The sequence below is a fragment of the Dipodomys ordii genome, unplaced genomic scaffold (genome assembly GCF_000151885.1).
Source record: "Dipodomys ordii isolate 6190 unplaced genomic scaffold, Dord_2.0 Scaffold22, whole genome shotgun sequence".
NCBI lineage: Eukaryota > Metazoa > Chordata > Mammalia > Rodentia > Heteromyidae > Dipodomys > Dipodomys ordii.
The window spans coordinates 16,275,854-16,292,241 of record NW_012267238.1 but is presented as its reverse complement, the minus strand read 5'-3'; the positions used below and the strand labels follow the sequence as shown (position 1 = coordinate 16,292,241).

The 16,388-nt window shown below is 40.2% G+C and overlaps 1 protein-coding gene across 1 annotated transcript in view; it reads left to right on the top strand.

Annotated features, from left to right (window-relative positions):
- Positions 1-4,081: 4,081 nt before the first annotated feature.
- The window catches only part of Rab38 (RAB38, member RAS oncogene family), a 72,022-nt gene continuing 59,715 nt past the window's right edge, over positions 4,082-16,388 (top strand). Inside the window, exon 1 of the mRNA XM_013014032.1 lies at positions 4,082-4,341. Within this exon, the coding sequence (XP_012869486.1) occupies positions 4,140-4,341 (202 nt within the window). The 5' untranslated portion in view covers positions 4,082-4,139. The remainder of the gene's footprint in view (positions 4,342-16,388) is intronic.

Sequence of the window (16,388 nt, the reverse complement as noted above, 5' to 3'; positions counted from 1 at the left end):
AAGCTGGAGTTTCAAGAGCCAGCTGTTCCCATTTTACAAGGTTTTGGTCCCAGAAATCCTGAATCTTGCCATGCCTGTCCTACACCATACATTTACACATCTGATGTTTTAATATGCTCTTGATCAGAGGGAAGACAAAAGAAGTCTGGGCGTGACTCAGCTTGCATTCAATTTAGGAAAATAGGTGGAGGCCTGGGGGGAAGTTGGGGCCGGTGTAACATGGAGAGCCAGCTCAATGAACTTTTGGTCTGTCCCAAACTTCTGCCCCTCTCCTACACCATCAGCTCTTTGCCTAGAGCACACTTGGTTTTCAGATTCAGAACTTTACATCTGGTAAGGCATCTGTTTTGTCAGCATCCCTTCATTTTCCAGGTGCTAAGCATGATTTATGCGTTTCTAATTCCTGAGTGCTCCTCCCTGTTTCGCAAAGATACAGTGTTGGCCAATTCCTTGAGCAGATGACATATTTCTTACTTGCTACATATCTTCTGCCTGGAGTTCTCTGGGTGGGTGGAAAGCAATGAGTAAAACCTACCTAGGTAAGCTTAAAGCACAAATCAGTACATTTCTCAAATCTTCCTTTAGAAGATTAGAATCAAATTAGAATTAGAATCAAAGCCTCTTCATTTATCCTTGAGGAAGATAAGATAAAGTTTAAAAAGAAAAGACAACACTGCTAACAGAGTTTAAAACTTGTCCTTTGTTTCACATGCAGAGCTACCATTTATTCAGTACACACCAAGGGATTGATAATATAGGTAAGATATTATTTACACAAATATATGTATATATTTATCCCAGTCCTTTCAACAACTGGTAGATATAGATATTATTAGTCTCATTTTGCTGATGTAGTAATTAAAGCTCAGAGAAGCTATGGAATTTACCTAAGTCACATTTGTGGGGCTTCCTATGGAGTTTGACATTTAGGGATTGTAATATCAGAAGAAGACCATGGCCATAGCCAGCCTTCCATTCCCTATTTCATACAAATCTGAGTTTAGATTCATGTTCTGATACTTCCTAGCTAGGTGTAGCCTTGGGAAGGACGCTCCTCATCTGACTTTCCTTATTTATAAAGTGAACAAAATGCCTTCCTTCTTAAAGCAATCAGAAGGATGAGCTCTAGCCCTGGTTTGTGAATGCTTATTTCCAAACCAAGGGATGGAGCTATGTATCACAGATCCATCACACAGGAGCTACTATATGCACTGTTACTCAATTCCTTCAGCTTCCCTAAGTATTTCTCCTGTTCAGTGAGATTCTGTCTCATTGCTTGGTCTAAAAGGTCAACCCCATACTGCCTTTCCATTTGCTCCTTCTTGCTTTATCTATACACAAGCCAGGTCAAGAATCTGGTCTGGACACGGTACAGAGCCATGTACATTATAAATACGTAATGTATATTGAGTAAGTGAATGAAAAAACATAGTCTTTGAACCTGAAAGACCTAGGTTTGAACTGTGCATTTGCTTTATATACGTGTGTGTGTGTGTGTGTGTGTGTGTGTGTGTGTGTGTGTGTTCATACTGGGGCTTGAACTTAGGGCCTCATGCTCTGATTCAGCTTTATTTATACATGCTAGTACTCTACCACTTTAGTCATGGCTCCAGGCTCAGCTTTTTGCTGGTTAATTGGAGATAAGAACCTCTTGGATTTGTCTATCTAGGTTAACTTCGAACTGTGATCCTCAGATCTCAGACCCCTGAGTAACTAGGATTATATGTATAAGTCACTGGTACCAGGTATGGTTTTTGTTATAGGTACAGTAGTGGAATTTGAATTCAGAGCCTGTGCTTTCTAAAATTCAAAGCCTTGCGCTCTAGTACCTGAGGCATTCTGCCAGTTCATATTGCTAGTTCTTATTATCCATGGGGGTACTACTTATAAAGTCCTTAATCCTTGACTTTTTTATTTGTAAAGTATAAAGAACAAAAACTTGAAAGACTCTTTTCTTTTTTATGTGTGTGTGTGGGTGGGGGGCTTGAACTCAGGGCCTTGGTGCTATCCCTGGGCTTTGGTGATTAAGGCTAGCATACCACCACTTGAGCCACAGCTCCATATCCACCCTTTCTGGTAATTAACTGGAGCTAAAAGTTTCACAGACTTTCTTGCCCAGGTTGGCTTTGAACCAAAATCTTCAGAACTTAGTTTTCTGAGTAGTTAGAATTACAGATGTGAGCCACCAGTGCTGAGCTTTGTTTAGAGCTTTTGGGATATGTGAGAAAGCTGGAAGTTGTGAATACCTTCATTAGTTTTTGCTGGAATGTCTTCTTTGTTAGACCATTAACACGTGAATAGGTGTGAAAGCATCAAAAGTGCTAGATATTCACATACATACACATGTATGTATGTATGTATCTATCCATCTATCAATATATATATATATATTATAGACATGTATATAGATATGTATATATGTCTGTACATCCACATAGAACATCCTACTGGTCTTTTTTTTTTTTGTCGGTCGTGGGGCTTGAACTCTGGGCCTGGGCACTGTCCCTGCGCTGTTCAGCTCAAGGCAAGCGCTCTACCATTTGAGCCACAGCACCACTTCTGGTTTTCTGGTGGAGTACTGGAGATGAGTCTTATGGAGTTTCCTGCCCGGGCTGGCTTTGAACTGCAATCCTCAGATCTCAGCCTCTTGAGCAGCTAGGATTACAGGTGTGAGCCATGGGGGGCGCGCCGGCTACATCCTACTGTTTGAAGAAACTAAAAGGAGAGAGAAAGATCTGGTGGAGAGTAATTAATATAGAAGTATATCATATCTATATGGAATAAGGAATCTCCTTGAAGGCTGTTAAATAATAAGAAATGGAGTGATAAAGAGACAGACCAATAGAAAAAAATGGTTAAAATATGATATTTGCACTTGCAAAATACCATGGTAAAAAACACATTGCAATTAACATACCATTTTTTGAAAAATAACAAAGCCAGGAGCTGGTGGCCCATACCCGTAGCTTTAGCTATTCAAGCTTAACGTGAAGGATTGAAGTTTTGAGGGCAACCAGGGTAGAAAAGTACAGAAGACTCCACCTCCAAAGTATCTAGAAAAAAAGCAGGAGGCATCGTTGAAGTGGTACAGTGTCAGCCTAGGAAGCAAGCAAACAAGGTAAGTTCAAATCTAATACTGCCCCTCCCAACCCCAACAAAACAGTGAATGAATGACAGGAGAGTGGGTAAGAGATGGGTGAATGGAGAGGTTGAGTAAGTGTAACTATGGACCTAAATATGCACGGATAAAAATCGAAGGAGACCAGTTGAAATTGTTTCAAGAAGAGAGAGTTAAAATAGAGGGGAAGAAGTTGATGGGAAACATTATAATTACATCGGGAGAAATCAAAGTGAAGTTCCCTTGTACAACTATTGTATGCCATTAAAAAATCTTTACAAAAGGAAATTATAACACATGCGATGCTAAAAGATCAGATTTCAGTACGTCCTTGTTTGGGAGCACAAATGGTCAGATTTTGAGCCTAAGATCACTCAAAAACTGGGTGTAGGGAGGCCCCTCAGTGAAGGCAGCGCTGGAGAAAGGGGACCTAGGGGGCACTGGATTTTGTGGTGGGGGGCCTTACTGGTCTACGCATCTGTTGACATTCACTGACCAGTTATTCTTTCTATATTTCGGATTGTATTTCCTGCTGCCTTTTTAAAGCTGTCTTTTCGACAGCATGGCGTGGTGGTGGGGATGGTGATCTCAGAAGATAGGAGATCCTCTGGGCCTGTCACACAAGATAGGAGATCCTCTAGGCCTGTCCACAATTTTCTGGCTTGAAAATCATGTAACATAAATTCCACACGTGCAGCTTTGCGATGAATCCAAGGTGAGAAAATCTGCAAAGTGTGATACCGATATGTGCAGCAACAAGCAGCCAAGCACGATATCCTTCTCTTCCAGCCCCTTTCCCAGCGCTTCAGTCTCCACTCTGCTTCCCCACAGCGCACTGGGAAGGAGGCTTCACCCCGGGGAGGAGCCCTCCCCAAGCCCCAAGCCCCGAGCCCCCGCCCCGCCCCGCCCCGCCCCGCCCCTCCTGATCCCTGCGCCCACACTCTCTTGGGCTAGGTCCTGAGCCGAGCCCGTCTGGCTGCGCGTCCCCAGCCCCGCACCGCTCTGCGGGCCGGCCGTCAGGATGCAGGCCCCGCACAAAGAGCACCTGTACAAGCTGTTGGTGATCGGTGACCTGGGTGTGGGCAAGACCAGCATCATCAAACGCTACGTACACCAGAACTTCTCCTCGCACTACCGGGCCACGATCGGCGTGGACTTCGCGCTGAAAGTGTTGCACTGGGACGCGGAGACCGTGGTGCGCCTGCAGCTCTGGGACATCGCAGGTGAGCGCCCCCCGGAGCAGGGCGTGGGGGACCGGGCTCGGGATTCAGGTGGCCAGGGCGTTCCTCCCCCACCTTTACCCCCCCTCCCCTGACTCCCCCGCTTCAGAGACTTTCCTTGGTGGCTTGAAAACCTGTTTGCAAAGATGAAAACAAAAGTTTCCCAACTCCAGTAAAACCAAGTGGCGCGTTGGGTTGGCGCTCTCAATTCACTCGCTGTGCTGGAGCGGGCGGCCACAGGGACCCAGAGGGAGCCGGGGCGGATTGCATAGGATTCTCTTAATTTGTTTTCTGGGCCCTGGGTCTCACACAAGCGCTCCGTGCCCAGCCACAAGGAGCAGCAGGTAATCTCAGGTTAGCAGTACTTGGGCCCGTTACTGTGAAAAAAGCAAAGTATTTCAAAGCTCACTTGATTCCGAGTTTCACCAGCCTCTCTTCGGCTCTCCAATAAAGGAACTTGGAAAGGCACTGCTTTTTATATGCAAATCAAGGACAAAGAAAGTTGCCTCTCCTGGCCACCCCCATCAATTCAATGTCTTTAACTCACCATCCTCTCAATTTTTCAGGCTCTGTAGTCTATCAAAAGGGAATTGTGGTTTTGTTTTAAGACAACTTTTGGGTAAGAGTGGAGGACACCAATTAATTCGTGTGTGCCTGTACTGGGGCTTGGACACAGGCTCTTCCTCTCCCTTGGCTTTTCAGTTCAAGGCTGGTGCTCTATACAATTCTACTCTCCATTTCTTGCTGGTTCATTGGAGATAAGACTCCCAGGGACTCTTACCTGCCATAGGTGGATTCAAAACGGTATCTCAGATCTCAGCCTCCTGAGTAGCTAGGATGACAGGTGTGAGCCACCACCAGCACTTGGTTAAGAATTATTTATTTGAACCTAAACATTTCATTGGTCTGAAAAATGAGATGCTTGTAATTTCCCCCACAGTTTTGTTAGCATCCATTAGTTGTCTGAGGGGGCTTCCCCCTGACATATTCTCAAATGCATACAATATACCTTGTACTCTTCACTCTCCTGTTAATCTCCTTGTCTTCCTTCCCAAGCCAATCTCAACAAGCCCCATTGTTTCATTTTTACCCTGGATGTACAAAGCGAAAGTTTAAAAAATAGTTTTTGAAATCAGAATTTGACTGAGGAGTTTGTATCAGGACTTAGGCAAAGTCAAAACGATGGTGTTAAGTGTCTCCTTGAAGAACAAGTCCTGGGACTAAGGCTGTTTGCAACCAGAGCATGCCCAGACTCTTATTACAGATGCTGGCTCTGCCACTCAGCAACCTGCCTGGTGGCTTTGGACAAGTTCCTTCAATTCAATTGCATTGTATTTCTACTAAACTGAAAGGAGTTGAGCAATGGCAGATTGGAAACCTTCCTGCTTCAAAGTTCGAAGGTTCTCAGAGATTGTCTGTGAAATATTTCAGATTCCTTCATCTCTTGCTATTTAGTGGTCTGTAACACCAGGAAACCACTCCTGATAACTGATAATTATTGCTGTACCTAAACTAGCCAATTCTTTTTTTTCTTTTTTCTTTTCTTTTTTTAGAAAAGAGGTTCATTTCAACTGGTGCATTTGACTGGAAACATTTTATCATGACTTAAAGCGAGAACAAATGAGGAGAATTTTTGAAAGGGCATTTCTGGTCTGAGGACTTCAATGCCTCTTTAATTATGAGCTTCTAGGTCTTATGATAAAGCTCTTGGCACGTGGACAGATTCATGCATTTGAAGTCTTTGGCAGCTCCAGAGGTACACTGGTCATCAAAGGCCAGAAGATGTCAGTCTGGGTCTCACTGGGATTTCCACCTAAAAAAAAAAAAAATCTACACTGAGTCTTTATAATGTGTTGATACAGGTTTTCGTATCTGAAAGCTTATGGCTGCATAAAAATCTCCAGATCCTGGGCTTAGAAATAGCTACTATTTAATTTTTGCTTCAAATTTAAGTGATCTCAAGTAAGTTATACATCTGTAACATGTCACATGTAGTGTCCCCTTCTAAACAGGAGAGAATAGAGGGAGATAGTGCGTTGGGCCTAGGGTTCAAGCATAGAAACCTGACAAATTGGGAGGCTGAGATGGGGAGTATCATGGTTTGAGGCCAGAGTGGGACTTGTGAAACTGCCATCTCAACCACTAAAAAGCTGGGAACAGCAGAGCTCACCCCTTATCCCAGCTATGCAAAAAAAACCATAAGTAAGAGAACTGTGATCCAGGACAGCCCAGGCCAAAATTGAGACTACATTAGAAAAATAGTAAAAAATAAAAAAAGGGCTAAAGTTGTAGTTTAAGTGATAAAGTCCCTGCCCGGCCACGGTAAAACCATGAATTCAGGGCTGGGAAGGTGGCTCAGTGGTAGAGCGCTTGCCTTGCATGCCTGAGGCCGTGGGTTCGATTCCTCAGCACCACATAAGCAAAAATAAAAAAGCCGGAAGTGGCGCTGTGGCTCAAGTGGTAGAGCGCTAGCCTTGAGCTGAAGAGCTGAGGGACAGCACCCAGGCCCAGAGTTCAGGCCCCACTACTGGACCCAAAAAAAAAAAACAAAAAAACCCTCAAAAAACCCATGAATTCAAATAACAGTACTCCCCAAAAAAGATAAAGAAAAGAAGGATATGTGGTTATGAACTTAAATTCCAGAGTTGAACTGCCTCTGTTGGAATCCCACATAGTGATCTCGGCAAATTCCCTAAATCCTTTGTGTTTTGTTTTTGTTTTTTAATCTATAAGCAAGGAGGACGTTTTATTCCCCCCTTCCCAAATAAACGCTGAACAACTAAAATGATGCCAGCTAAAGGCGATCATGTCTCCCACAAAAGCTCTTGGAGGATTATTGTTGTATCTTTTCTTGAGCACGTGTGAATGCTAGGCAAGAGGAACATTATATGCCTGTAATGAGTCCTTTTAAACTGTAGTTACTGTGGCACACGTACTACCTGCGTCCTCAAGTAACCAGTTCCATTTTCAGCCTCACCTACTTTACATCATAAACCAGTCTATCTCCTAAGCTTTGACATTCTCCCTGAGCCATAGCGCTGGACTGAAGTTGGGTTGGAAGCTGTAGTCAGAAGTCTGTGTGAGTAAGTGACTGGGAGTTTGGCAAAGTCAGTTCTACAGATACAGTAATGTTTTCAGCTTCTCAATAGGGCAGTGTCTCACACATGCTCAGTGATAACCTAGCACTGGCAGCCGGAAGCTCAAGAACACTCTGAGCTGAGTTCAAGGCTGGGGAGTAGGCAGCCTCTGGGTGAGCACAGGCCAGGGTGGGAGAAAATGGTACATGTTTCAAGTTGCATAAAGGTCCTGTTGGTGATAAGTTCCTATGAAGTCCAAGCCAAAGCTCATCAGACTCTGGTCACTTATGTGTACCTCCAAGCTACAACCTGTCTTTCCCCTTTGTGCTCAACTCCAGTGTTATCCAGTAAAAACAGGAAGTGAAGTGTAGTGGGCCTCCTTTTCAGAGGGTTTGGGCTGTCAGTAAGGTGGAGGTGGTTACTAGGTATGTGTGCCATTGAGGGTCTCTTTCCTTGGTTACATTCTTGGTGTGCAATGCTAAGTAGGACCCTATGTGACCAAATATTTCCATGTCACTTTATTTCTACTGTCACTTTGACTGTCTAGTATGATTCTGAAATTCCCCATTGTGGTCTGTACTGTTTGAGGGAGAGCAGGTACCTTGGATCCCAGTGAGAAGGACATAGAGAAACAATTCTGTGTTCAGAAACTCTGGACAGAGTCAGAGAAATTGAGTAACTTTGCTCAAGGCTGCCCAGCTAATAGTGGAAGATCCGGATTTCACCCATTCTGTCTGACTTGGATGTAAGCCATAGTCTTTTAAGTTCAGAAGCCTGTAATTGCTTGGTATACTCTTTAGTCTACAGAAAAGACCCTCTTCTCTTCTCTACTTGGCAGGGAATTTTTCCCTTTCTCTGCTAATTCTAACTGGGTTATTGGATATTGACTATGTCAAAACCGGAAAGACATGAATGAACACTTACTTTATAAATCTGATACTCGGTTATGAGTCTTGGTAGGGTTTCCCTTTTAGATATTATAGATTAATCAGGAAAAGAAAAAAAGCCAAAAACTTTTATATTTGATACTGTTAATATGCTCCAAATTATTAACATCTTAATAAATAGCTTGAGACAGATACTGAATTTAATAAATTATAGAAATTTAAAAATGTAGTTCATGACATTAGGCCAGTTACAAAACCTTGTGAACTCCACCTATAGAACTGCAATTGTTTTTTTCTCAGTGACATCACTTATTTATAAGATATTATCTCTTGCAGTTTCTATCAGCTTTAATATCATAGTCTCACTGTGCCTAGGGAGTAGGTGGTAGTTTCCTTACATGCCAGCCCAGTGCCAGGTATGAGCCTCTTGCCCATTGTGCCTTGGTTTCTTGCTTATATAGTGGGGTCACTAACAGAGGCTATCTTTTACATCTGTTTCCAGCATTAAATGAGCCAGGTGCTGGTGGCTCACACATGTAATCCTGCCTACTCAAGTGGCTGAGACCTGAGGATCACAATTAGAAGCTAGCTGGGTCAGACAAATTTAAGAGCTTCTTATCTCCAATTAACCTGTAGTCAAGAATTCAATCATCTTATAAAATTTAGAAAAGTGAAAGAAAGGATGGGTAAGAATGTTGAAAGGTTGATTAAGTTGCATTGTATTCATAAAATGTTTGTTAAATAGCAACTCCTTTTATACAATGACTTAAAGATAATAATAATAATAAAAGAAAAGCTATTATCTCTTAAAAAAAACAAAAAAACTCAAAGCAGTACAAAGCTGGAAGTGAAGTTCTGGCTCAAAAGATAAAGTACTTGCTTTGAGTGAAAAAGCCAAGCAAAAGCTTGAGGCCCAGAATGCAAGCCCCAGTACAGGCGCATGCACACGCACACACACGCGCACACACAAACACACGCACACACACACGTACATATGCATGAATGCACACATGCACACATACATGCACACAGGCATTAAATGTGTTCTTTCATGGAAAGTTATATCTGATACATAATAAATGTTGAATGACTAGTCTCTTGTTAGCTATTACGCTTGTTTAAATTGTTGTCATTATTGTGGCTATTATAAACTACTCCAATGCTTATATTCCTTCTTAATCTTTCCAGTGTCACTGAGGAGGTAGAGAAGACTATGTTAAACCTACATTAGATAAGATCAAGAATCAGAACAGTAAGGGAGTTGTATAGGTTCACAATTGGCAAAGAAGTTTGGAAACAGTATACCTTTATATATCTACCTGCCTGCCTGCCTGCCTGCCTGCCTATCTATCTATCTATCTATCTATCTATCTATCTATCTATCTATCTATCTATCTATCTACCTATCTATGAGATGATCAAACTTGTTATTAGTCATTGAAAATCTATTCCTAAATTTAAAAAAAATTAGGTTTAAAAACAAATTTAAAAATAAAAATTAGAAACTAAAAATTAAATTTAATTAAAATTAGAAACTACAAAATAAATACACTTGCAGATAATTTTGATAGTCCTTTACCATATAAAAAATTCCCTGTTGTGCCCAACTAAATACTGGATAAATTTAACAAGTTATGATCTATAAGAATTTCCATTGCAGGACACACATATATCTGTTTCCTCATTTCTCCCATGTGGCAAGGAATCACAGGGGTATGTGTCTCATAGGCAGAGAGTACAGGGGTGAATGCCACCCAGTGCCCATCAGGAGTCCTTACCAGCTAGCTGAGTCTTCACAGAAGAGGCTGTGACAGTCATTTGGACCGCAGTGCTAGACAGTTTTACTCTATGCCAGGTGCTTTCAAACTATGAAATTTACTGAAGGAAGGGTTTGGACTTTACTATGCGTATCACTCAAAAATCTCAAATTTGTTTCATAGGAGGAGAATTGAATGTCAAAGTAATAGATGGCAAAATGCAGAAAAGCTAGCTTCAGCAATTCAGTATGTTAAATTAAAAAAAATGATTGTTAAGTCCTGGCTCTTCTCTACTGGCAGCTGATTGCTCTGTTTCTAGCCTGGGTAATTATGGATTCTCTAATTGCCAGGTGGATTGGCATGGTATGTGTACAGTGAAAAAAATGGTGAATTTTCAAAGTTAGGCAAGACTTCAAGGTCTTTTGCAGGGAAGTTGTTGGAGTTTGCATCTCTCACAAATGTGTGAGCAATGGGTGTGTGGGACATTCCTATCCTCTAGGACTAGTTGTGACAGGAAAGTAGGTGGAGGTTCACCAAGGAATGTTATGTCATTTGAGAGAAAGAGGATTGGAGAAACTGGTTCTCACTTCTGTGGTTGGTTTCTTCAATAAATTAATGCTTCGTATATGTTAGCTTCCATGCTGGGAAAGAGGAAAAAAAGAAGGACAAATCACTGGGTAAGACTTTACTCTTGACCTCATGAAGTTCACTTTTAGTGGGGATGCTGACATAAAAGTAAATCATCTGTAATAGTGAGGCATATGTATTGATGTAGGTAACTTCAAAACAGTCCGGTGATGCAAATAGGGTCTTGTCTATACCACATCCTTCCACTATGTGAGACTAAACCAGGGGAGATGAACAAAGCCAGAGTTAATATGATATATCTTGTGCTTGTACCTAACTCCCTGGGTCTTAACAAAGCTAGTTGCTGAAAGTAGTTTAAACCTTATTCAAGTGACCCAAAAGCTGTGCCTCTCAGCTTGATTTTTCAACTTACAACTTACTTAAAAATCCACTTTCCCATTGGTCACACACTTTTTTCCCCCAAAATGTATTTTTATTATCTTTTAGTAGTTGTATAAAAGGTTGCTGTTCAACAAAGCTGTATATGAATACAATGCATCTTGATCAATATCACCCATACATTTCCCCCCATCCCTCCCAACCCCCAAATTTTCTTAATTTTGTAGGATATGCATTGAATTTGATGTTTGTATTCTGCCTCATTTTTCTCTTCATCCATCTACCCCCTTTCCCTTGACTTCTCTACCCACTGTTCATGTACCTTTTTCCTGGTATTTGTTTTGTTGGGCTGGGTCATACTTCTTTACAATACTTTTACAGAAAAGTGATTCAGTAAAAGTAGTTTGATGCTAAGTAGTCACTGGTATTGATATTAGAGTGATTGCTCATGTGATAAATTTTTGAGAATAGTTGTCTTGAAGTAAGTTCACAGCCTTTTCTTTTCCTCTCCTCATAATTCTCTTTGAAGGATCCTTCAGAGTCATCAAGCCACTGAGAGCCCTTTGTATTTATTTCACTCTATGAGATGGATGTTTTCAGAGGGAAATGGTGGAAGTGACAGATATTCCATTAAAGGAAGATCCTTATCTCTAAATTCATATTCTAGAGTATTCTCTTTCAGCATGGTAGAATCAAGTCTAAACTTCTATCCTGAGCTTTCAAATTACTGTTTCAATGTTTTTCAGGTATGTGGAAGGTATTAAGAGAATTTATGATCTTAAATTACTCCTGGAAAATAAACTCGAGTGTTAATTTTTGCTATTTTCCTCTTCCTTTGACTATCCACTACTAGAGTACGAATCAGATCCTATTCTTTATTTAATGATCATGCCTTCCTCATAACTCATACAAGCCATCACATCCATCACTACACTTCTGGCCCTGGGCTTTTTTGCTCAAGGTTGGTGCTCTATCATTTGATCCTTTGGATCTCAGCTTCCTGAGTAGCTAGGATTATAGGCTTGAGCCAACAACACCCAAATTAATAATTTTTTCAATAGCTGTGGTTCTGGGTGTAATAGTCTCCATAATTTGGAGTGAATTGTTATTTATTTAGTGGTGATATAGAAGATCTGTATATTCTTTGTAATTATTGGATATATTCTAGAATACTATCTTCCTAAAATGTGATTGTATACAGTTAAAAACCTTAAGGACTTGTCAAAACCACACCAGTCACTTTGGAGACAAAAAAGCTGGAATCTCAGCTGGAGGGAGCAGGGAGCATTAGTTCCTCAACCCCATAGAACCTGTGAATGATAGAACTAGAACTAGAATTAGGACTCAGGTTTCCCTGTTTCTGTGTGTGTGTGTGTTTTACTAGGGAGTTTAGAAGAATTTTTTGGGGGGGAGGTCTGGTTGTAGGGCTTGAACTCTGGGCCCGAGTGGTGTCCCTCAGCTCTTCAGCTCAAGGCTAGTGCTCTACCACTTGAGCCACAGCGCCACTTCCGGCTTTTTTTTCTTTTTTGCTTATATGGTGCTGAGGAATCGAACCCAGGGCCTCGTGCATACAAGGCAAATGCTCGACCACTGAGCCACCTTCCCAGCCCAGTTTAGAAGAATTTAAAACTTGCTATTAACACCAGGTGTTTGGTGTCAAACACTGAAATCAGCCCTGTAGAAGTTCGCACCATGGAGAAGACAGAATGATGCCTCATTGTGGACAGCCAAAGTTATTCAAATGTAGACACCTTATAACATTTCTAATAATATTTCTGCCCTTTGTCCATGATGAATCTTTGATTACATTTAAACTTATTGGTGTTCCTTTTATAGGATCTGTATCAATTGCTTCTATGTCTTCTGTTTTTGTTTGTTTTTACTTTTTTCCCTACTTGATTGTGTCTCCTGCCACATATCTGAATCCACCCTAATATTTAAGACTCATCTAAATATAGCAGCTTTTTTTATAAGACTTCCCTAATTTTCCTTATCACTAGTAACTTCTAGCTCCCTTGAGTCCTGGACACTTTTCTTTACCTCCCGTAGCACTGCTTAAACTAAGCTTTGCATAGAGTTATTCTATACCTATGTAAATATTCTTCACAACTTTTTTGTCTGTCATGGGTCTTGGACTCTGGGCCTGAGGGCTGTCCCTGAGCTCTTCAGCTCAAGGCTAGTGCTCTACCACTTGAGCCACAGTGCCACTTCTGATTTTCTGGTGGTTAATTGGACATTAAGAGTCTCATGTATGTTCCTGCCAGGGCTGGCTTTGAACTGTGATCCTCAGATCTCAGCCTCCTGAGTGGCTAGGATTACAGCTGTGAGCCACTGGTGCTCAGCCCCTTCACAACTTTTTTTTTTTAGCAGACCTTGTTATCACTTATTTGTTACATAATTTGAAGTAGTGATTGTAGAGTCAGAAAAGAAGTAGACAAGAAGAAATTGCAAAGGAAGAAGAAAATCAAGCAAAGATCTGTTTTTGGAAACAAAAGGTAATTTGAATTTAAGAAGAGAAGTTAATAGAGTAAAATGTCTTAATCTTTTTCTCCAAGCTCTACTTTTAGTAGTTTGTGTTATCCTGATGCATTGTTTAACCTTTGTTCCTTATCATTTATATTTGGATTTAACTTTTAATTAGTTTATCAGCCTTGCATAAAATTGCTCTCTCTGGGAGAATGATGAACCTAATTTCTTGTGTATTTCCTCAGCCTAATATTCACAAAGACAATGCTTAATAGTGTGGGGGATTCAAACAAATTTCAATTCAATTTATAGAGTGAAGTTGAGAACAAATTGATATAAATCACTTCTTGGGAGAACTGTTTCCTTTACAATATACCATGCTATTAATAGCCACCAATTATTAAAGGTCAGGTGCATTTTTCCACATCTTTATGCATCATTTCATTTACTGCTCAAAATGAGATTATCTAGTAGACAATATTATTACACAGAGGTGAGAGAACTATGCTTCAATAGACTATAAAACAGACAAGCAAACAAACACATAAAACTTTCCAAAAGTCACATAGACATGGAATGATGTGGGCTATAAACTGAGATTTGTCTTGCTACACATCCTGTTTTTTAACCTGTCAATTCTACTATTTTCAATGAACCATAAAAAAGTGCAATGGTGTTCACATCTCCTACACTGCATTTAGAAGATGATCTGAATTCTTTGATTTGTTCTAATAACTGTTTTTAGATGTTACATTTCGTTTGGCAAGAAAACCAGAGCACCAGAGGGACACAGGTTTCTTATTTTAGAAATAAAAGCTAAGAAAAGCTGTGATAGGTTTTGACATCAAAATAAAAATTAATTCTTATATGGTAGTAGAGGGGACTGTGATGTATTGTGTGTGTGTACATGTGTATGTGTGTGTGTGTTCTATGATAGTATGTGTATGCTTTTGTACTTCAGTTTAAAGAAAACAATAGAGTAGACACTGCTATAGAGTAGACTGCGATAGAGGAGACTTCTGCTATAGCAGAAGTTCTCATACCCTAAATTCTTCAAATCCTTACTGTCAAAATAATTTTTCTTCCAGGTGCCAATATCTCATACCTATAAACCTAGCTACTCAGACAGATTTGAGGGACACAGTTTGAAACCAGTCCAGGCAGGAACTTTTATCTCTAATAAACCACCAAAAAACTGAAAGTAGAGCTGTTGCTCAAGTAGTAGAGAGCTAGCCTTGAGCAAAAAAGCTCAGGGACAGTGCCCAGGCCCTGAGATCAAGCTCCAGGACCAGTATGCACCCTACCTCTTCCCCCGACCCCCCACATAAATTTCCATCACCTTCTAGGCCAACAAAAATAACTAACAATTCTGTTAATTAAATAGCACTATACAACTTAGTGGGAACACTTAGTTGTTAAAACTTTTAACAACTGAACAGTCATCTGAGTAAATAGAACATATAAGTTATAAGAATGGTTTTGTTCAGCTGTTAGTAACTACAGTTTACTCTAGGCCATGAAACATCATACACCTTTAGGACATAGTGGGCATCACCACCCTTAGTCCTGATCATAGTGATTGTAACAAGAGTCTTGGTTTTTATCTCCTTCAAATGTGATGACCTAAAAAATGAATACAATATGGAAATCATGACCTACCTCAAGCCCCTAGACTGAAAAGTCTGATTGCTCCTTAGTATCACTGTGCTTATATTGAAATTTACAAAAAATCTTGTTATATACCTGTGATTTTAATGTGGCATCTGAGGACATTTGACAGGTTTGGGAGACCAAATCAGTCTAGAAAAATCTGGAACTTCTCTAAGGATGAAAGCTTTGAAGTTCAGGGATTTTAGAAGTCACATAGAAGTATTGCTTCAAATACTATGTAATTCAAAGATAACTTTTTATTTAATAGTAATGAAGGTATTTTAAGGTTACTTTTTGGGGTGCAAACACTGGGCCTTGAACTCAGAAACTCAAACTTCATTATGTATACATTGCTGTCCTTAATTTTTTAATTCAAGTCTGGTACTGTACCACTTGAGCCATAGCTCCATCTCCTCCATCTTTTTTTTTCACTGGTTAATTAGAGATGTCATATTTATCTGTAATGGCTGGCTTCAAACTGTGATCCTCAGATCTTAGCCTCCTGAGTAGCTGGGACAGAACTGAGCCTGTGACACCCAGCAAGTTTGCTTAGGTATTTAACTAAAAACTTAGATTGGTTTATGCCAATCTCTCATTTGTGCCTTGGTTTCGTATATTATCTAGCATTCGTTATTGGATCTTTAATTGATATAAATTCTTTTATTGAAGCTGATAGAATTGAAGAAAAACTGTGATATTGTACTAACACCCATTTTCAAGTATACACATACAGACACTGTCTTGAATTTAAATATAAATTTAGAGTATGATGAACACACTTGTAAAATTTACCGGTAATCTATCCCATACTCCTATGCTTCTTTAAAGCTGTTGTTTCTGGATACCTGAAAAACCAGCATTTCTATTCATATCATTTTACTTTCTTGTGTGGTTTAGCTTACTTAAATTTATGACAACAAGCTTTATATTCTTGATGAATGGAAACAAGTTTTGTCTATAAGAATGACAGCCATCAGCAAGAAGAACAGAAGCCATTGCAATACTGGAAAGAGCCTGGGTTGTTCTTAATTGTGGACAGACCTGTATAGCTTAATTATAGTTTAATAGGCATAGAAAGTGAATGCTAACCATGTTTGACAAGAAATGTACTCACTAACTTACGTATATAACTGTAATCCCTCTTACATCACCTTGACAATGAAATTAAATAAATATTTTTTAAAAAGAAAGTGAGTGAGGGTGGGGGGAGGATGGGATGGGAAGGGGAAACAAAGGAGGAGGCAACA